This window comes from Protopterus annectens, chromosome 10.part0 (assembly GCF_019279795.1).
Source record: "Protopterus annectens isolate FY-2018-M chromosome 10.part0, PAN1.0, whole genome shotgun sequence".
NCBI classification, from domain to species: domain Eukaryota; kingdom Metazoa; phylum Chordata; order Ceratodontiformes; family Protopteridae; genus Protopterus; species Protopterus annectens.
The window spans coordinates 344,824,565-344,848,435 of NC_056744.1; the positions used below are offsets into that span (position 1 = coordinate 344,824,565).

At 42.9% G+C, this 23,871-nt stretch overlaps 1 protein-coding gene across 1 annotated transcript in view; it reads right to left on the minus strand.

Moving 5' to 3' along the window:
* Nucleotides 1–674: 674 nt before the first annotated feature.
* The window catches only part of LOC122813115 (flavin-containing monooxygenase 5-like), a 589,830-nt gene continuing 566,633 nt past the window's right edge, over nt 675–23,871 (minus strand). Inside the window, exon 9 of the mRNA XM_044085248.1 lies at nt 675–1,735. Within this exon, the coding sequence (XP_043941183.1) occupies nt 1,384–1,735 (352 nt within the window). The 3' untranslated portion in view covers nt 675–1,383. The remainder of the gene's footprint in view (nt 1,736–23,871) is intronic.

Sequence of the window (23,871 nt, forward strand, 5' to 3'; positions counted from 1 at the left end):
CAATATATAACAAGGCTCTTCATGACAAACTTGATTAGACTACATAACGGCAATAATCTCAGTGACAAAGTTCACAGAGGTGGGCCTTGTGGCAGACCTCCTGCTGTTTAAGGGACGATGACTGATGTGATATTCAAAAGCTCAAAAAGGAAAGAAAAAGAGATAAACACTGCTATACTGCAATATTATATGGAGGCAATAAACAGATGGCGGCAGGGACACACAGTGAGTCAGAGCAACAGAAGATGAGCTATTCAAATAGTACAAAGAAGATATTTATTTATTTATTTATTTATGTAAAGTCAAAATAGTTAAGCAGGAGGTGTGTGACAGAGAACCACAGTGATATCAGCACACAGCATTACACTGATAAGCAAATTATAAAACCCCTACCTGATATCCTGTTTAATACCTTACAAAGCAGCTTCAGTGAGAGGACATATGTATAGCTCCAAAATATGCAGCAAAGTCTGGCAGACTTAGGATTTTTGCTTGGGATTGTTTGCATGGGTAGTTTTATAGCCAAACAGACTCCAAAAAAGATTTCTTCAGGTAGATGGCAAATGATGGAGGTGTGATGCTTAAGAAAGAGGTAACTGGGAACATACATTTTGGGAGTGTAATGATTTAGCAGATTTTAAAAATTCCCTACAGAGTACTCTGTTAGAAATATTGGGTGAGCAAATAGGTGTAACAAAGGAAATGATTTTTTGAGCTGGGATACAGGATTTGAATTGTCTAGACATAGTAAGACCTTGTTAAGTTTAATTCTGGTTGCGGCCACAAAAGCAGTTACTAGAAACACGGAAATCAAACTCTAAATATTTTAATAGAGATAAAAGAACTGGAAGTGGGATCTACTCCAGCAGTACCACTGAAGAAAACATTGAGAATTCACTGCCTTTGCTCCTATAAAACACGATATACAGATGCTGGGTATGATGTCAGTGGGAAACACTTCCTTGCATGTGTAAACCCTGCCATATCCCTTCATAACCCAAGTCACTAACACTAATCAAACACTGGTAATATAGCTGTACACCATGGGGTCAGGCACATTTTGGTCTTCTTCTGTAGAAAAGAATTATAAAGTATATAATTATGGCAGAACAGACAGAATGACAGGAAAAGTACCTGGGGATACAGTGGAGGAAAGTGCAGAATTCTGTCAAGCATTCAAGTAATGCTCCTATTGGCTAACATTTCTCCATGTGACATATACACTTAGAATTCTGGGAAGAAGGTTCCATGAGAGTGCTGACAATGTCAAATCAGTTACCACCTGCAGAAGACAGTGCATGCAGTTCAAGGTAACAGGAAATGTGAAACTCATAACAATAATCAACAGTATTAAACAATGGCAAGTTAATAGACTCTTGGCAATCAATACAGAGGCAGTAAATTAAAAAGGAAGAAAGCCACCACCAGAATCAAAACAGACAGTACCAATAACACAGGAAAAGAACTCTGCCGTGCTTTGACAGGCCGAGTCATTGTTGGCTTGACAACCCGGTCCCACTGTGTCATGATTGCCTTCTCAGCTCCACCCCATTTGCCTGGACCAGTCAGGCGAAACTGATATGGGGTACAAGGACCAAAGAAAACCTTCCAAGCGAGAACTGGATTGCGAAGAAGCAGCTTCAGCATATTTGTTTTTACACCAAGTATTTCAGCAATTTCATCCATGTAGTCAATGTAGTCGATCTGAATTGTGTGGCGCTGGGTTTTGACATACCTGTAAAACAGTGACACAAATTTACTAAACTCTAAGAAAAGAAAATGGCATCTACACAGCCTTACATCAAGGATTCGTTCATACATTACCTTACATCAAGGATTCGTTCATACATTACAGCAGCAAAGAAACCACTGACGCAAGACAGAAACCAAACACTTATTTTTATAAATGGCTGCATAAATAACAGGCTGCTAATTTTATTCCCTTTGACATGATTGAGGGAGGCAATCATACTTCACTCCTAGCGTGCAACTACTTAGCCCTTAAAAAACTACCTGCAGACTTTTTTAACCCTGTTACAGAGGTAGTATGACTTGTACTATTATACGATGGCAAAGAACAGGGCATACAACACCATTAACACATTGCTACTTGAAGGGTTTTTTTTTTCTGCAATTTTTCCTGAAAGTTTGTGTGCAATTCTAGCTGGACCAAAGGGAAATTCCAGTCTCTTTCATACAGAGTACAGATACAGGCCTGAGGAACACAAACTCAGGTAAGAAAGATAGACTTCATCTTTCCACGAAGAGAAGAGGCCTAAAATATTTATTATTTGTTTATAAACATTTGTTTACCAGGATAGTCCGGCTGGACACATACAGACACCCATTTTTCGGTGGAGCCTCAAGGAGAAAAGCCCCAGCAACAAGAATCCAGACAATAAACAATATGTGACAAGGCTGCACATAGTGGACTTAGAGAACACAACTAAATATATACTATATAAATATACAGAAATAGGATTAAACAACGAAGCTTAATATGTACAGTATAAATATACACTATACACAAAGATTGTCATCATTATTCCATCTGCACATATAAGAGATCGTATCCGTTGGAGGCAGCAGTTTAGAAGAGCAATTTGTAAAACAGTGCTAGAGCAGGATTAAAGATAGGAGTGAAAAGAAGGCATGCATATAGAGAATGTGATATAAGATGGCGGCAGGGGCATGGTACTTAAAATGACAAAAGGAAGTCAAGCAATTACGATAGAAGGGATGTATTTTTATCCAGGGGTGGATCAAAAGCAAAACCAGGAGTCCATTAGGTGGAGTTTGAGTTGAAATTTAAAGGCTTTTATACTGCTGATTTGTGTGGTAGTTAGAGGTACTAAATTCCACATTCTGGAGACATAGGAGAATACGGAGTCAACTACAGAACTGTTTGACATGGTTATCTATAGTGGGCACTTGTCAGGGGAATGAAGTATTCTGTTTGGGGAGCACGTCTGAAGTATGCTGATTTATATGAGGCATTTTTCTGGCCTGTGGATCAGCTTATGTGTGTTAGGCAGTTGAGTGGGCTGCCTTTGAGGTCTGAAGGTTAATCAGAACGGGAGTGAGCTGCCTTTGAGGTTGGCAGGTTAATCAGAACGGGAGTGGGCTGCCTTTGAGGTTGGCAGGTTAATCAGAATGGGAGTGGGCTACCTTTGAGGTTGGAAGGTTAATCAGAACGGGAGTGGGCTGCCTTTGAGATTGGAAGGTTAATCAGAATGGGAGGGGGCTGCCTTTGAGGTCAGAAGGTTAATCAGAATTAGAACAATGTGGGCGAAAGTTGAAAGTAGGAAGATTGTAGCTGTTTTTCTGGCCATGTTAGCCAGGTAAGCTTGTACTGTACAGAGGGTAACAAGTTTCTGATGATTTTTCTTACAAATTCTTTAATGTGGTTGCCAGACTTCATATATTTTTGTGCTTCACATGAATGGGGAGCCTATTCCAGAGAAGGGGTAGTCTTTGGGATACATACCTGTTTCTCTAGCAGGTTCTATTTATATCACAGGCAAGGTTTAAGTCTTTACAATGGCTGTTTGTTTTGTGGATGTGCAGGAGGTCGGTCAGAGTGGGATTTGATGTTGCCTTGTATGCCAGGCATAGATCTCCCCTCAACAGCCTATAGGAGACAGAATACAGGGATGGGGCTTTGAGGTGGTCTGCATAGGACATGTTATTTACACCCTCTATTCTTTTAGTGAGTAAACTCTGTGGACATTCCAGTTGTTGGATGTGCCTGGTTAGGTACATACCAAAGGGGGAACTGTACTCAGTGATAGGTCTGATGAATGCTGAATACAGTGGAACAATAACCTCCTTGGACCTAGAGGCCATATTTTTGTTTACAATTTGCACAACATAGAATGATTTCCTCACTACTGTAGACACGTGATGGTCAAAGACTAGATTACGGTCTACGTGTGTCCCCAAGTCCCCGACTACTGTGTCGACTCTTAGGGGTGTGTTGTCAATATGATAATTACCAGGAACAGCTGGATACTATTTTGCATTTCTTGGAATTTAGTTTTAGTCCACAGCTCTGACACCAGTATTTGTCTGTGCCAGCCCTTCTTGGAGAATATTTGTGTCTGTGGAAGAGTCTCCGACTGCTCCTCATTTGCAATCCTCTGCAAATTTGGTCAGCTAGAGGCCTTTGACATTGGCCTTGACTTCAGAGAAGTAGATGACCAAAAGGAGACATCCCAGGACCAATTCCTGACAGACTCTAGTGGTGACTGGCCTCTTTGTAGAGGCAGTCCCCCAAATTATATCCTCCTGGGTCCTGTTTGTGAGCCAGATGGATATTTACTGGGTGACATAAGAATTTATACCTAACCTTTTGTGTTGATTAATAATGCCTGAGTGGGGTATTGTGTCCAGTCCCTTAGCCAGATCAGGGTAGGCAGAGTGAACCATTTTGCCCTAGCCCATTGCTATGGTGGCCTTCTCAAAGAAATCCAGCAGACTGAGTAGGCATATCCTGTCCTTGATGAAACCAAAGTAGGTTTGGTCCAGTGTCTGCAGGTTCTGTATGTCATTATTGATTATTTCCATGATAACTCTTTTCATTGCTTTAAATATGAACTAGTGAGACTTATGGGTCTGTAGTTTCAGGGGTCTGTAGATGGGCTGCCTTTGTGCAGGAGGAGGGGAAATTTGTCCAGGGCATCAGGAAAAGTACAGTTGTGTACACTTACCATAAATATAGATGTTCGAGTGTATTCACTGTTGCAGTCCTCACATATGGGTTATCCGGCTCCTGGTAGCTGTCAGTCGGCCCGAATACCAGAGTCATTTGTATATGACGTTGGTTGCCACCAGTTGTAAAACTGATGTCAGTACGTCAGGTATAAAGGGTGGCAGCTGACGTCATTTCCTCAGTCTTTCTTGCCGCGTAGCCCGAAGCAGATGCAATTTGCACTAGTGCCCGTCGGCCGTTTACCTTCATTCCGCTTTCCAACTACCAAGTTGAAGACGCCTTCAGATAAGTACCCCGTTGGGGATCCTCTTTTCTTGCTTTAACGAATGTCAGATAAAGTTAATAACTGTCTTGTCTGTGGAAAACAGATTCCGCACCGTGATTTCCATTCCTGTTGTATAACTTGTTTGGGACTTGAGCACGACGTCCCTAACTGCGATCTCTGTGCCTCCTTTAACCCATGTACCATACGCCGTAGAGCTCAGATTTTGTATAAGCATTTCGGAGTCTGGCCTAAGTTCATCGGTATGGCATCTTCTGGTCTCCCGACTTTGGATATACCTAGGAAACGCAAAGACAAGGACTGCGGCAGGCCTAGGATTAAATCTTCCGATGATGCACCAGTGAAATTGGTTGGCAGCACAGCAGTAGTCATTGAGGTGCTTTCGCATCCCATGCAGTCCGCAGATTTTCAAACGCAAGCCTCTGCCGAGACCTTTACAGAGTCCTCCATGCCGCAGGCTGCTATTTTGTCTTCAGACCCTCCGCCTGTCGCCGCTTCAGATGGGTCCGGAGCCGCTTTGCAGGCACCGGCTTCTAACACCTCTTCTTTTCGACATGAGACCAGAACCAGACCAACTGCCTTAGTTCAGACTTCTGCAGTTGCTAGGCCTCCCAAGTCCCTCCGGATTGCTAGCAAACCTTCCAGCCGCAAACATACTCACAAGCAGGCGCCGACCTCCCCTCCTGTAGCTCAGTCCCAGTTGGTAAGGATGGCTGGTGATCTTCTTTCCCTGATTAGGGTCTCTCACCCCCCCCCTTCAAAGAGGGCTAGGGAATTATCTCCTGATGTTTTGTCTGTCTCAGACTCTGCAATTTCCAGTATGTCTGCTGGTGAAGAAGGAAATTCTCATCTTTTTTCTGGCTTTGAGGATTCCGATGCTGAGGACTCTTCTGCCTCCCCTCCAAAAGATTTTTCCTTTGGAGATACTTTGAATACTCTTAGGGAGCATTTTAAATGGGAATGTCAGGATTTTTCACAGTCTGCTGATCCAGAAATTATTTCTGAAGGCACCAAGGGTGTTAAGGCTACTATTGATAAAAACCCTGTGCCTTCTGATAAGGAGTCTAGGGCCTTGGACAGGTGGGGTAAAAAAGTCTATACCTCTACTACTCTTGCCATTAGATCTGTGAATTGTCTTTTTCACATGCTTAAGTATCAGCAGCATACTTTGCAGGCTATTAAGGCTAAACTTGGAGATATTCCTTCCATGATGGAGAACAAAAATTTACAAGACTTACTGAATTCTGCCACCTTAGTTAATAAGCATTCACTTCATTGTGGTTTTGACACTTTGGAGGCTTCCTGCAGAGCAGCAGCCACTGGTTCTATAATTAGAAGGCATGCTTGACTCAGGTAGCAGCCTCTTTCTGAAACAGTTAAATCTAAATTGCTGGATGTTCCTTTGCACAAGGACAATCCTTTTGGCAATAAGGCTGAGGAGGTACTGAAGAAGTTGAAGGATAAGGCAAAATCTATGCAAGCTGGGAAATATTTCCTTTAGGTTCAGCCTCCTTGGTTCAGTAGGCATTATCCCTCCAAGAATTGGTCTTTCCCTGATCCTGGCAAGCAGGGTCGCTCTAGGCCTAGGGGTTTCAGGTCATCCAGAGGGCAGGCTTCTGCCCCTCAAAGGGTTGAACAATGGCATTCTTCTTCTGCTAAATCAGAGAGTTCTAAGCCAGCTTCCCAAAGCAAACATTCTCAATGACTCCGGCCTTCTTGTGCCTACCTCTATGGACCCTGGGTTTCCTTTGGGGGAAGGTTAGCCAGGTTCGCAGAGGTATGGTCTACCATCACAGATGACAAATGGGTGCTCAATATAGTAAACCAAGGTTACAAGTTTTACTTTCACACCTTCCCTGTTTTACAAGGGTACCCAGATATACCCAGAACTCTCAGGGCAGAGGTAGGAACTTAGATTTCTTCTCTACTGACTATGGGAGCTATATAGTTAGTTCCTGCAAATCAGGCAGGCCTAGGTTTTTATTCAAGGCTTTTTCTGGTACCCAAGAAAGAGGGCACCTGGTGCCCTATTCTGGATCTGTCCATTCTAAACACTTTTCTGGTGATTCCCAAATACAAGATGCTTACCCTTCAACAATTACTACCAATGCTGGGCAAGGATTCACGGCTGGTAACTTTGGATCTCAAGGAGGCTTATCTGTACATCCCAATAAGGGAGAGTTACAGGCAGTTCCTTCGCTTCAGGGCTGGGATGCAACACTTTCAATTCTCTGCATTGCCCTTTGGCTTATCTACTGCTCCCAGAGTTTTTATAAAGTGCCTGGCTCCAGCCATTGCTTTTTGCAGGCAGAGAAACATTCAAATTTATCCTTACCTGGGCGACTGTCTCATTCAAGCAAAATCCCCAGAACAACTAGAAAAGGATTTGGATTTTGTGAAGAACATTCTAACCTCTTTGGGTTACACTTTCAATGAAAAGAAGTCAAAGTTGGTTCCTATAAGGGAGACTGTTTTCCTGGGAACGAGTCTGAATACAGCCACCCAGATGGTATTCCTCCCTCAACAGAAGCAAGAAGATCTTTCCACTTACTTCATGACCTTGGCAAGCATGAACCAGCTCTCTGTAAGACAATTCCTGCAAGCACTGGGGTTCATGGCTTCATGTATTTTGATGATCCCATATGCAAGGCTGCATATGAGAAAACTTCAATGGTACCGCAAGAATTTTTGGTGTCAGCACACACAGGACTTAGACTTGATTCTTCCCCTGATTTCCTGTCTACAAAAGGAGTTCCTCTGGTGGGCGACAGCCTGTTCTCAGAACAAGGGTCTGCCTTTCTGCCCACCGCCTTCCAGCCAGACTCTCACCACAGATGCCTCAGATGTTGCATGGGGGGATCATCTGGAGGGCAGGGGCATACAGGGGACTTGGAGCACCCAACATATTAATCTGCACATAAACTTAAAAGAATTGATGGCAGTGCAGCAGGCCTTGCTGGCTTTCAAGGACTTACTCTACCCTAGGACTCTGCTGATCAGGACAGACAATACCACAGTCATGTGGTACATCAACAAGCAAGGGGGGACTCACTCATATCCCTTGTGCAAATAAAGTATGAGGCTATGGTCCATAGCAGCATCCATGGGGTTACATCTAATAGCTCATTATCTTCCAGAGAGGCTAAACTCCTTGGTGGATCATTTGAGCAGACATGTTCAGGATCCTCACGAGTGGCAACTGAACAGGGACATTTTCCATCACATCACTCATCATTGGGGCACCCCACAAGTGGATCTTTTCTCCTCTCACACCAATAATCTCCTTCCAACCTTCTGCACCAGGGAGTTTCACAACAAAGCTTGGAGGGTGGATGCGTTGTCCTTCCCATGGACAAATCTCTCAGTTTATGCATTCCCTCCTCTGCCTCTTCTTCCCAGAGTGCTGCTAAAGATAAAGGATGAAAAACCAAAGGCTGTTCTGATAGCACCAGACTGGCCCAGGCAGCATTGGTATTCCCTCCTTCACAGCTTTTCCTAGGCTCAGCCTTGGCATCTTTCCCTGGTACCAGATCTGTTGGTTCAGGGAGGGGAAAGTTCCTTCATCCTCATCTTCAAACACTGCATTTAACTGCCTGGCTAATACTCCTAATCTTTCCCAACAGGTGGTTGAAGTTCTTCATGAGGCCAGGAGGCCTAGCAGCAGAAAATCCTATGCAGATAAATGGAAGAGATTTTGCTCTTGGATGCTAGCTAAAGGGGAAGACTCTTCTCAACCTTCTCTTTCACTCATTCTTGACTACTTAGCAGGACTGCTTAATGGTGGACTTTTCTTTTCTTTAATCAAAGTTCACGTTTCAGCAATTTCGGCTCATTGTTCTTTTGAGCAATCCATTTTTTTCTCACTCCTTGATGAAACAGTTCCTGAGGGGAGCTAGTAATCTTAGACCTCCCAGAAGAGCTCCTTTTCCTGCCTGGGATCAGACCATTAAACTCCCTACCTTTTTCCTACACTACAGAACTCTGGGGAGATAATCTTGCATTCTCTAGATGTCTGTAGGCAACTTAAATTTTATTTGGAGAAAGGCAAGATCTATCCAAAAGTCAGATCAGCTTTTTGTTTCTTATCAGGAAAAGAATTTGTGTGTTCCTGTCTCCAAGCAAACAATTTCTACTTGGATTTCTGAGGCTATTTCCTTTTGATATTCTTTCGTGGTTATTTTGTTATTCTTTCGTGGTCATTTTGTTATTCTTTTCATGGTCATTTTGTTATTCTTTCATGGTGAGCAGCTTTTAGTTCCTATTAAAGCTCATTCTGTTAGACCTGCTGCTTCTTCAGGGCCATTCTGCAAACATTTGGACTTTAGATTTATTTATTCTTGAGGCAGCCACCTGGTCATCTCTTCATACTTTCACAAAACATTATAAGATTGATGTTTTTTTTCTAAGTAAAGCAGGGTTTGTTTGTTCAGTCTTGTTATGTCTTCTGGACAACAACCCTGTTGATACTTCCTCCTCTTTTTATTAGACAGCTTTGGGAATGTCCTGTAATGTTATTATACTACAATAGTGATCAAGGAAGAACATAGTACAAGTGTGTAAGAATTTACCATAACAGCGGATGTATGACTGATCACTGTTGCAGTATTACACCCCCCTCATTTCCTCTTTGTTTTATATGACCGAGGTGGGCTCTTTTCTCCTTTCCATCTTGTTTATGATTTGTACAGCTGCATATGGTCACCTCTTCTTCGTCTGCTTTGGTTGTCTGCAGCAAGGAAGTTCTGAGGTATTTTACATCTGTACACCCTTTATATACAACTGCATATGTTAGCGCTGAGGTCATATGGAGGACACATGACACTGCGAGAGGACAGTCAGGTTTTGGTATACTGCCTTGACGTACAGCTACACTTGGCAAGATATCCCCTAGGTTATTAAAACTACAACAGTGATGAGTAGGACATCTACTGTTACGGTGAGTTCTTACACAACTGTACTTTTCAGGGTACAAACGGAAATGGAAACATTAACGATCTCATCAAACGTGAATGGAAACATTAACAATCTCATCAAACAGAAATGGAAACATTAACGATCTCATCAAACGTAAATGGAAACATTAACGATCTCATCAAACAGAAATGGAAACATTAACGATCTCATCAAACGTAAATGGAAACATTAATGATCTCATCAAACAGAAATGGAAACATTAACGATCTCATCAAACAGAAATGGAAACATTAACGATCTCATCAAACGTAAATGGAAACATTAACGATCTCATCAAACAGAAATGGAAACATTAACAATCTCATCAAACGTAAATGGAAACATTAACGATCTCATCAAACGTAAATGGAAACATTAACGATCTCATCAAATGTAAATGGAAACATTAACGATCTCATCACTTTCTTCTCACCTTCCAGCTGCTCTCTTGACCATAAGGCACTTTCTGTGTATCTCAACACTCCCTTTACTCGTTGTCCTTATGAAATTTCACTCTCAGCAGAAGGATATGCCAGTTTAACTTTATAATTCAAATGTCATGGAGTAACATTATTCTCAATACTGCATTTTCCAGGCCAATATTAAGAAATCGTGACAGCAGCTGAGAATAAAAATGTAAACCTAAGAAATAATACGTCAGACTGAGACTGCTTACTTAGTGAATTCAGTCAGCAACAAAACAATTTAAGATCTAATAGCATTTACTTAAATATCAGGCAAGTCAGCATATTGGGTTGACAACTCAGAGATAATAACAGGATTCTTGTATAGAAACTAAACTGAGGCCAGCACCTTATAAAACCTGTTAGACTTCTTAGCGACTATATGCTGAGACTCAGGAATAACGGAAGCAGTAGAGAAAGTGTCCAGCAAAGCGTCCAAAACAGGGAGAATAGCAAAAGTGTTTTAGGGGGTTGTACTATCTATGAACCTATAAAAAGGCTTATGCACCCTCATTTTCACAAGAGCATAGTACCTCTTTTGTATGTCTAACAAGGGAGAACCTGCCCACTGAAAATGTTGCGTCATCCTAAGATGGTGCACCCAAAGGGAAGTTCCTCCACAGCAGAGTTAGGAGATGAAGTTTCCTTTTCATCAGAAGCAAAAGCAGTGGGACAATGAAACTTGGATGAATGCGCTAAAGAATCAAAATCGTCTTCCTACTCAGAATTTTCTCTAGGCCTCTAAAGATAAGATGATGAAGAAAGAGGCGAGGTAATAGAAACAGGAAAAGAAGAAGGTGGTTTATGGGAAATTATTGTTTTAAAAAGTTGGTGTAAAACCCTGACACTCTTGCTATGGATCCCTTATAGATAGATGAGAAATTCTTTTATTTTTCTTAACCCTGTCATCTGCTCTAACGAAACACAAAGGCTTTGAGACTTGACGTACCTCAGTCAAGGTCCCTGGGATTTCTTTCCTTACTAAGATTTGAGGTATACTGTCTCATCCCTCCAAAACAATAAGCTGTGGTTCCCACTTCTTGGCCAAAATGGATGACTAGCCAAACGTAACAGACATGCGAATGACCTGCACCACATCAGCCTCCAACAGGGTCATGACAATGGGGGTAGCAGCAACAGCAGAAACATCTGGATGTTCCGAGGACTCATCAAGAGATACAATGGAGATGTTTGTGCCTGACTCCCCTGCAGAAGTCTCCACCCTAAGTTTGTTAGACTTGTTCTTCAGTGAAGCGATGTCAGATGATGAAGGTTCATATGCCATCTTACCCTGAGCAAGGGCTTTAAGTATCTTATTCTCCAGACAGATTTTTAAGGCAGAGAGACGACTATGCAAAGTCTTTGGGACAAACACTTGACAGACAGAGCAATCTCTGCAATTGTGCTCTTTCCCCAGACAAAATAAGCAGTATGGTGATCTGTGTGAGAAGTCTGCCTCCCACAATTACATTTCCCTGTCATTAATGACATGTACAAAACTTACGGAATACAGAAGAGACAAAAAGGAGGGTCCCAAGCATAGATATTTAACTGCCCAATGATAAGGGAGAGGTGTAATCCGTACAGCTGAGCAACTAATGCTGAAGCAAGAGTTCAGGACTTGGCTGACAACAAGAAAGTTCGGAGGTATTTTACATCTATAGGTCCTTTATGTACCACAGCATATGTTGTGGCTGAGGTCATACATTGGAAGCACTTCAATGGGGGAGGGTGCCCAGACTTTGGTATGCTGGCTGAATGTATGGCTATCCTTGGCAGGATATCCCACAGGTTATTAATACTGCAATAGTGACAAAGCAGATTTCTGGGCACAGGGCTGCCTGTATGAAAGATATTTTTTAAGCTTCTTAGGCTGACAGATTAATTTTGTTGTTCACTATTTAGCTTGTGAGTTTTTATTGATATCTTGGAAAGATATAAGCAATGAAAAAGGGGTGGGAGGTTGGCATAATGGTTAAGGTGTTTACCTTACAGACACAAGGTGCAGGGTTTGATTCTCACATGGGGCAACTGGCTAGGCTTAAAATGGCCCACAAGGGCACTTGGCCTAGTACTAATCTGTGAACTTATGAATCTATGAAAAGACTTCCTTACAATGCTGGATACATGGTGATCAAAGTACTGTTTGATGTCAACATAGGTTCCCAGATCCCTGATTACAAGATCAACTTTCAGTGTTATGTTACTGTAATATTTACAAGGGAAATCATGCTTGATGAAGTATATGATTCAACATGGTTTTAACACTAGTTATTTCTTTGGGAAAGGCCTTCTCAAAGGATTTTGGTGTCTTCAGAAGACTTTATGAACTCTTTGTCAAAGTCCCATTTCATATCCTTGAAAGCTATAAGTCACCCTCTATGACCCAAGAATCCCATAACTCATACTTGGACTTAGTGGATGCCCTCATCATTCAACCAATACCATATTCAAGGGTGATGTCAACTACCTCACTACAAACTGTGATACTTACATGACCCAAAACTTACAGGCCCAGAGATTTCTTAACTTTGTAAACACAAACACCTTGGACCAGGTAGTCTATACACTCATTAGGGGGTACAAACAGAATCAACTTGGTACTTACAAACATGTTATGGGCCCCAATAATATCCCAGGATGCCTACTAAATGGTATGAAACATGACCTACTTGGACCACTGGAGTTGCTGTTTAAACATAGCCTCCAGATAGGATTTGTGCCAGGGAATGGACAGCTGCAACAGTCATCCTTCTGCACAAGGGCAGGCCATCAACGGACACCAGGAACTACAGACCCATTAATAAGGACACAGAAAAAAACCTTCAACCACTGGATCCAAACCAGTTTGGTTTTGTCATGGGAAGTTCATGTCTACTCAGCCTAGTGAACTTCTTTGAGAAGGTCACCAAGGCAATGGATGAGGGCAAAATGGTGTGTACTGCCTACCTTGACCTGGCTAAGGCATTTGATACAATACCCCACTTGGCCACTGTAAACAAACTCACAGATATAGGCATAAGTCCCAATGTTAGGTCCTAGATAGAGCCTTCACAAAGAGGCCGATCCCTCAGGGCTCTGTACCGGATCTGCTTCTTTTGGCATCTACTTCTTGGAAGTCAAGGGCAATGTCAAGGGCCTCTGGATGACAAATTTTATAGATGATTGCAAACTAGAAGCGATCATAGAATCCACCCAAGACACTAACATCCTACAGGAAGGACTAACACAGACAAAATACTAATGCCAAAGCCACAGCTTAAAGCTCAATGCCAAAAAATGCATAATTATGCCATTTGGGAAGTCAGGTACCCTTGGGAATTACCTCATTGATAACACAACCCTTACAGTAGAACCAGTAGTCAGGGATTTATGTAAATATGTTGATAGTAGCCTGGCTTTCGACCAACATGTGTCTAAGGTAGTAAGGAAATGATGCTATGTTGCTCAACTTATAAGCAAGGCTCTGGCATCTAGGTCCAAGGAAGTCATCTTTCTACTATATTTGGCCCTCATTGAGCCCATCAGTGAGTACAATGTCCACTTCAGTATGTACCTGACCAGGCACATGCAACAACTAAAACGTCTATAGAGTTTACTTACAAAAAGAATAGCATGCCCTATGCAGATCGCCTCAAAGCTCTATCTCTATACTCTGCTTTCTACAGACTGATGACATTTGATCTATGCCTGCATACAAGGCATCCCTGGATCTCACTCCGATGGACCTTTTACATATCTGCAAAATCAATAGCATCAGAATTACTCAATCTAGGGATTTAAACTTTGCTTGTGACATAAATAGGACATGATGGAGGAACAGGCTTCTCATCAGTATGAAGCAGAACCTTTCCTTAACCCTATAAAACAGAAACCTGGATGCGTGCATGGGAATATGGAAATACACTCCCATGTCTAGCACCTATGTCTCTAAAACAGAGGGAGGCTGTAAATCTTGCCCTAGCTTACATATCTTCTTCTTCTTGTTTTGGCTGCTCCTGTTGGGGGTCGCCGCAGCAAATCAACTGTTTCCATTTCTTCCTGTCCTCTGCATCTTGCTCTGTCACATCAACCACCTGCATGTCCTCTCTCACCACATCCATAAACCTTATCCTAGGCCTTCCTCTTTTCCTGTTACCTGGCAGCTTCATCCTTAGCATCTTTTTCCCAATATACTCTGCATCCCTCCTCAGCACATGTCCAAACCAATGTAATCTTGCCTCTCTGGCTTTGTCTCCAAACCTTCCAACCTGGGCTGACCCTCTAATATACTTATTCCTAATCCTGTCCATCCTCGTCACACCCAGTGCAAATCTTAACATCTTCAACTCTGCCACATCAAGCTCTGACTCCTGCCTTTTTGTCAATGCCACTGTCTCCAACCCATATAACATAGCTGGTCTCACTACCCTCTTATAGACCTTCCCTTTCACTCTTTACTGGTGCTCGTCTGTCACAAATCACTCCTGACACTCTTCTCCACCCACTCCATCCTGCCTGTACTCTCTTCTTCACCTCTCTTCCACACTCCCCATTACTCTGAACTGTTGATCCCAAGTATTTAAACTCATCCACCTTCGCCACCTCTACTCCTTGCATCCTCACCATTCCTCTATCCTCCCTCTCATTCACACACATATATTCTGTCTTAGTCCTGCTGACCTTCATTCCTCTTCTCTCTAGGGCATATCTCCATCTCTCACATCTCTCTTGCCCTAGCTTACATATACCCTGTAAAATTACCCGTAAAGCACATAATCTTGTTGGATACAATTGGGATGCTTGCCTAGGATTATAAATGATCACTGGCTGTTAGCCTAATATAAACCTATTAACTTAGTTACTTTTTGAAGGTCAAAGCAAATATTAAAGGTTTATGACTGACCAAGTCTGCAGGTGGCTGTAAACTTGGTGCCATTATAAACTCTCCAGAGGACACCAAGATCCCCCAAGTGGGCCTTTCTCAAACAAACAGCCAGTGTCATAAACATGGACTAAAACTAGATGTTAAAAAATGTATGTATGTCACTTGTAACAATCATACTGGCAACCTATGTGGACGACAAATTGTCTGATCACCATGCATCAACTATTGTAAGAAACATTGTGCAGCTTATTAGTAAGTGTATAGGTTCTAGGCCCAGGGATGTGATCACGCCACTGTATTTGACACTTATTAGGCCGATCATTGAGTATAATGCCCTTCAGTATGTAGCTGTTACAGCACTTAACACAACCTGACTGACCACACCACTTTCTCACCAAGAAGATCAAGGGCCTAAATCATAAAGACTACACTGACCATCTCCAAGCCTGGTCCCTCTTCTTAGTGTCACATCTACTACTGAGGACTGATGTTTGCCTCACTTACACAGCCTCAGTAGAAGTTATCATCTCAGTTCTGCTGTACATCTGCAAGTCCAGTGGTGGTATAAACGCCCATGCAAGAGATCTTCATCTCTTCTGGAATGTAAATTGAACATGCCGGTGGGATAGATACATATCATAGCAAATACCACCTCTTTGGAATCATCTTTCTCTCCACATACATCAAAGTACTTCCCTTAATCTAGTCAAACATAATATGGACAAATGGATGGGAAACCACAAATTCATACCTGGTTTAGCACCATTGTCCCTTATAGATTGCGGTAACATAAAAACGATCTGCTCTGCTCTGCCCTGGGGAATTCATACTTAAATTACAAAGGTTAAAAACTTCTTGGGAATGCAAGGTTAGGTTTCTAGAGATCCTTATGGAACAACAGCCTAGTAAGTACCTTCACACAAAGAATGCAGCTGAGGGGTGACACAATCAAACCCTGTACCACAGCAACTATAGCTCACAGCCTTAACCCTCTGCTCCAACTTTCTTGAGAACAACAACTTGAAGTATCATATTATCACGCATGCCATGGACAAACGCGTTTGTTACTTGTTCCCCACTTCCTCAGAGCCTTCCTTCCTCCTCTCTTCCTCAGACCCTTCCTTCTGCATTGCTCTGACTCATTTCTCAGGCAAGTCATCTACCTCTTCAAAGAATGAATTTCTTCAGTACAGAAAATTCACCACTTGTTCCTCCTCACCATGGAATTTCCACTTATTTTATCTCCCTACCACATGCCACGCCTAGTTCTAACCTTCTAACCACTGAGTCTCCCAAATGGAGATGCTTCCTTCTAGAATGGATTATGCCCCTACCCGTGATTCTGTCCTGAGGAGGCTCTCAGTATTGTCCTTAGTCTCTGCTGGTGATAAAAACATCCGCAGACAGGCACCACAGGAAAACGGAATCTTCTTGAAGGAAAATTTATTGAGGACTTTCATCCACAAGGGACTTCATCACTCTCATCTATCTGTGGATGTTTTTATTGTTTAGTTTTTCCTATTTATCATCTGTGTGGTTTGTTTATGTTGGTCTCTGCTGGTGATGTCCTCTCAGAAGGCTCCATCTGTGCAAGGATAGCATCACAACTGTACTATTATGCACTGGATGTGTTGCGTCTCTCGGTGTCTACCGCTTCCTCTCACCTGCACTCTCTGATATAGTACTGATGATGTGACATGTCTCTAAGTGGGAACAGACAGTCTGCTGAATGTGGCCCACTGGATCTGAAAATAGAGTAACAAAGCATTATTCAGAAAGCTGCCCTGAAGAATGCCAGCTCCAGCCACTGCACAGTGTCTCCCCCCACTGAAGTTATAATTTGGGCTGTCGTGTTTTTATCTATTTATTTATGCTGCAGCTTTTCTATCTTATTTTTTTCTCAAACAACATTTTAATGATGTATATCGTGGACACAACAACAGGCACTCAAGACAATCCCAGTGTTGAGGCCTCTGTGGCTGATGGAATGTCCATCTAGTAGGAAAAGGAAATAAACTGTCCAGAAGGGTGATATGTGGTGGTTGCTATGATTTAACAGCTAAATATAAAGTGATGCACCTGAGATACAACAATGAGAGGATGCAGTACAGATTTCAAATTTGCTACTCAACCACTTTACACAGGAGAAAGATACATGTACAGATGTAACGCTACTACAGAGCCACCACGTACAGACAGGAAGAAAAGGCAGTGTCCAAGGCCAAGAGAATGTTGGGATGCATTCTTGGAGGCATAGGATATCCCATGACAAGGAACTGAAGCCCACACTGTGGGTCACTGGCCAGGTCATAACTAGAGGAAGTCCTGACAAAAATGAGACATGGCAGCACTAGAAAGGGTGCTGACAGAGTTATCAAAGCTAATCGATGGGGTGGATGGGTTGAATTATAAAGGAATGATGACTGAACTGAGGCAATGTAGGAGATTATGACAGATGGAGGCTATGGCACAAGATCAAAAAGGGAGACTGCAAGAAAACTAAATTTAGAGAAAACATGGTGGACAGGGGGTTAAAAGTTACAAACAGGAGGTAAGTGTTTCAGTTTGGACTTAAAGAAGTTCTGTTTTATGGAAAGATGGGCAGGATTATGAAATATATTGCCTGAATAAGTGAAGGGGTGTTAGTCCACCAATGCATATCAAACAGCAAAAGGCAGACAGAGAAGGGGATTCATGGGACTGCGGCTGTAGCAGTGTGGTAGCAATAAACAATGCAGGATGCATTTACTTACACTGATTAATACAGTTACCAGGGGTAATAGAGCTTTGTACTTCTATGAGCATCACTTGTTTCAAACAGGAAGTCTTAATGCAGGAGGTAGATACTTAGAAACCAGACTTCAAGCACAGTGACAGAAACAACAAACAGAAGATGTAATTCACCCTCATACAGTTAGTAGACAATAATATGGGACAGAAAGCCAACAAAAATCACATTGCTCATGCTGTCTTTGTGATGCATATAATTCAGAAGCTTAGGATGCCACTTTGATAATATTTATTCAGACAGACAGACGGACAATGACTACAGTATAAGGTCCTTTGCTATCAGCAGAATTCTCAGTGAGAAAATGATCATTCGTTTGGGAAACCGGAGGGCCAATATCTTAAAATTCAGCTCAAAATATCAGGCTGCCAGCTTGAAAAACAGATGAACGCGCGCGCGCACACACACACACACACAAACACACACACACACACACACACACACACACACACACACACACACACACACACACACACACACACACACACACACACACACACACACACACACACACACACACACACACACACACAAAAAGAGCTAATTCATCCTCAGCTAGTGAAGAAAGTTAACAAAAGCAACATTGTTTAGTAAATGCAAATTCTTCATATGTTTTATTTATTTTAATATTTGTTGACTGGAAAGTCCAACTAGGACAGAGCCTAATTTCTGTGGAGGCCCAGGGAGAAATACTCCAGACACATGACTTTGGAATGTGGGAAGAAATTGGAGTACCCAGAGGAAACCCACGTGAACTTAGGGAGGACATGCAGACTCCACAAAGTAGGAACCCTAGCTAAGAATCAAACCGGAGAGCCTCTTGCTGTGAGGTGCCAACGTTATCTGCTGCTCCACTGCACCGTCCTTGTATGAGCAGTAGAATGTTGGGTGACACACTGCAAAGAGAAGCACCTGATTTAATATCACAGCTTCAGAAACATTTTAAGTGGCTAACTCAGGACTTTTACTTTGAGTGACAGAAGATTTAAAAACTAGAAAAGAATTCACTTTCTGATGCAGTGGAACTCGGCCCCTGTGTCTTTCGACTCACTGCCTTATGTTACAACTGCCTTATGTATACAGACCACCCTCTCCTCCTCCCAACAAGCTCAAATATATGTGAGAGATGCAACTATATAGCCAAACTGGAGGCTAATCTCTCTCAACCCAGTACTGGCACAGCCTGTCAGGAGGAGAAGGTAACCACACACACCACAAATCCAATCTCACATAGACCTATTGCATCAGCAAACCAAACACAAACACATAAAAAACATACTCGGAGGCTCTAAATAAAAATCTGCCTAAGCAGCAGAGACCTCCAAAGCCGGCATCCAAGCAACCCCTACCACGAAACAATACCCACATAGCACATAGCTCACAAAGTCAGTGTGCCACACAGTCACAGCCCTTAAGGCTAAACAACACACCTAATACACTTGTAATAGGTGACTCTATTGTCAGACACACTGACGCCCCATTCACCAGGCTGAACAAGGAGAAGGTCACTGTAAGCTGCCTGTCGGGTGCCAGGATCTGCCACATAACACAAGCACTCAGGTCACTCCAAAGCAAGTACAAATATGACTCAGTCACTGTCCATGCTGGTGTGAATGACCTGAGACGTACCTCCCTGGACTACATGAAAAAAGACAGAGGAGCTCTCTGAGCATGTAGCCCAGGCTGGTATGACCCTGACCTTGAGTAGCATCTTACCCTCACCAAGAATGATGCCACAAAAAAAAAAAAATTTCATCTGCTTTTACTGTACTTGTGTTTCTACCTACTTTATTTTACTTTTGCATCATCTTAAAAGTACTCAATTGTATTTATTACTGCTTGGTGTAACTCATTCTAAGCCTTTTGGTTTAAACACTTGGGCTTCGGACCAGTTGTTTTGCACTGAGAGGGTTTGTGGTCTGCACTGTAGTGGCAGAACAGGTAGCTTACATCCTTCTAGGTTGGGAACTGCTGATTGAGGGCTCAGTGTCTGTTATTCTAAAAGTGTATTAATTCTGGTTTAAGCACTTGGGCTTTCAGGCCAGTTATTTTACATTAAGAGGGTTCATGGTCTGCACTCTTGTGGGAGGAGAGGCTGGACTCTGTCTTTCTGAGCTGGGAATTTCTGGTTAAAGGCTTATAGTGCATGCATATCTGAACTGCTTCTTACTGAAGTTGGTGCGCCTTGTTTGCTGTGGCATAGACTGGATTTGGGCCTGCTGGATCTAGCTTTGTTTGTGTAACTTGAGCACTAATCCAGGCATTCTCTAAAGTATTCAATTGTATTTATTACTGCTTGGTAGTAACTTGATTAAAGTGTAGCTATCATTCTAAGTCTTTTGGATTAAGCACTTGGGCTTCAGACCAGTTGTTTTACATTAGGAAGGTTTGTGGCATGCACTGTGGTGGCAGGACAGGTAGCTTTCATCCTTCTAAGTTGGGAACTGCTGATTGAGAGCCCAGTGTCTGTTATTCTTAAAGTGTATTAGTTCTGGTTTAAGCACTTGGGCTTCAGGCCAGTTATTTTACATTAAGAAGGTTCATGGTCTGCACTCTTGTGGGAGAAGAGGCTGGACTCTGCCCTTCTGAGCTGGGAATTTCTGGTTAGAGGTTTATAGTGCCTGAATATTTGAACTGTATCTTACTGAAATTGGTACACCTTGTTTGCTGTAGTATAGACTAGATCCAGGCCTGCTGAATCTAGCTTTGTTTATATGCTTGTTGTTTGTTTGCTTGTTATTTCCCTGGAACACTAATTCCACCTAATACGTGGCTTCTCAGCACTTCTGTGGATCACTAGTGATATCTGCATTGCTTACTGTACTTATTTCCTTGTTTCACTTGAAAGAAAGTTACTGTTTGTCATTTTTGCATTTACGTTACCTGTAACATATTGCACTTAAGTTACCTGGCACTTGCTCACTAAAGCAATTATATAAGTCAGCACTACAAATTAAAAGCACTACAACCTCACGCCCCACTGGCCCTTGTTTTCAATTATTAAGGAATTCCCAATATTATTCTAGCATGTCCAAAGGTCAGTTGTCAATCTCCTCTCCGGTCCAGCTGGTGAATCTGGGAATCTTGAGGCAATGTTACAACTGCCTCATGTACACAGACAACCCTCTCCTCCTCCCAACAAATTCCAACACATGTGAGAGATGCAACCATATAGCCAAACTGGAGGCTAAGCTCTCTCAACTCAGTACTGGCATAACCAGTCAGGAGGAGAAGGAAACCACACTCACTACAATTCCAGTCTCACATAGACCTACCACAACAGCAAACCAAACACATAATCACACAAAAACATACTCGGAGGCTCTAAATAAAGATCTGCCTAAGCAGCAGAGACCTCCAAAGCAGACACCCAACCATCCGCTACCCCAAAACAAAACACGTGCAACACATATCTCACAAAGCCAGTGTGCCGAACAGTCACAGCCCTTAAGACTAAACAACACACCTGATACACTTGTAATAGGTGACTCTATCGTCAGGCACACTGACGTCCCGCTCACCAGGCTGAACAAGGAGAGGGTCACGGTGAGCAGCCTGTTGGGCGCTAGGATCTGCCACATAACACAAGCACTCAGGTCACTCCAAGGCAAGTACAAATATGACTCAGTCATTGTCCATGCTGGTGTGAATGACCTGAGACGTACCTCCCTGGACTACATGAAAAGAGACATAAAGGAGCTCTCTGAGCATGTAGCCCAGGCCGGTATGACCCTGACCTTGAGTAGCATCTTACCCCCACCAAAAATGATGCCACAATATGAAGACAAGATGATCAATTTCAAGAATTGGCTTAAGTACTGGTGTCATTCAAAGGGGATCCAATGCCTGTCAGCTTGGGATGATATGCTCGACAAGCCACGATGCTTCGCTAGGGACGGCTTGCACCTGTCACCCCTGGGCTTTTGGATATTGGCAAAGGATCTTGCTACCCCCATAGTGCCTTTTTAGGCAAGGCCCAAAAGACAAACCCACCTCCATAGGTATCACAAGGGATAAGAAACTAAGAGTAATGCTACTCAACACCAGAAGTCTAAACCTCAAGATGCATGCACTCAAAACTCTCCTTAGCATGGAGAACATCGATATCTGTGCAGTAACAGAAACCTGGTTCAGGGCTCCCGAGAGCACCCCAGCACTACCAGGTTATACCTCATACCATGCTTTTCAGCCCCAAAACTTGGACCGAACTACAAAAGGAGGGGGAGTATAGATATTCATCAAAGATACCCACACCTCCAGGTTGGTGGCAAAGCACAAAGCATCCGAGACTATCCATGTGCAACTAACAGTGGCTAAAACTACCTTCCAGTTTATAGCCTGCTACAGACCACCCTCCCAAACCCAGGAACCCCACTCGGCCTTTCTGAGAACACTGGAAAATATGAAGGTCTCTCCAAACACCATTATATTGGGCGACTTCAACTACCCAAATATAGACTGGGAGCATTACTCTAGCTCCAACACCCTAGCCCAAAGGTTCCTAGAATTTATAAACTCAAATGCTATGGAACAACTTGTTACCACTCCCACAAGAGGGGAAAGCATACTGGACCTGATCATCACCAACATGGGGACTCTATGCTCCAGACCAGAAGTGTATCCCTCACTGGTAAGATCAGACCATAAACTAATCTCACTGGATATTCACATCCCGACCCCACCCCCTGCCCAGAAAACCACAGTGAAAAACTTCTCTAAAGCAAATTTCACACTCCTCAAAACCGAGGTGGAATCCTTCAAAGCCCCTGGGCCTGTAGAAAATACGCCCCAGACTGCAGAATCCTTTATTAACGCATTCTATGAACACCTTCAGGAATGCATGGATCATGCGATCCCAAATAAAACCAAGACTGTATCCTCCAAAGGCAGACGTCCTGTCTGGTGGACCCCAGCCATAAACAAACTATACAATAGAAGGAGGAAGCTACTAAATGATAGAGCAAAATCCCAAAAGGGAAGGCATCACTGATCAGTATTAGCAAAAAACTATGGGCACTCATAAAATTGTCTAAGGCCAGCTTCGAGAGAAAAATTGCACAGGACACTAAGGATAATCACAAGGCTTTCTTTAGTTATGTTAGGAACCTGGGTGGTAATTCCCAGATATGCTCAGAATTAGTCCAAAATGACAAAAAATACACTGAACCCACAGACATTGCCAACATCCTAGCTGACAGGTTCAGCGCAAACTTCTCCCCTCCCACCAAAGGGCAAATATCTATCCCAGCAGAGTGCTGCCCCTGACATCTCAGATGCTCAGGTAAGAGCCGCCCTCTCCAAAGCAAAAACAGCATCAATGGGACCAGGCGGTGTCCCGGGCTGCGTCCTACATGAACTCCAAGAAGAGCTAAACCCAAACATAAAACTACTGTTCAATCTCAGCCTTACTACAGGATATGTGCCCAAAGAGTGGCGTACAGCAACAGTGGTCCCTCTCCATAAAGGTGGTGCCTCAACGGATCCTGGAAACTATCACCCCATAAGCCTGACTAGCTTGGTCTGCAAAGCTATGGAAAGGATCATCATGGACCTCATAAATAAAGATATTGGGGACCTACAGACACTGGATCCTACCCAGTTCGGCTTTGTTAAGGGCAGATCCTGCCTCTTAAACCTGGTTGATTTCTTTGAAACAGTCACCAAGGCCATTGTGAGGGAAGGTGGTCCACACAGCCTACCTGGACCTCGCAAAAGCCTTCGATACAATACCCCACTCAGGCATTATAGATAAGCTCACCAGCTTAAATATAAACCCCTATGTCACTAGATGGATTGCAAACTGGC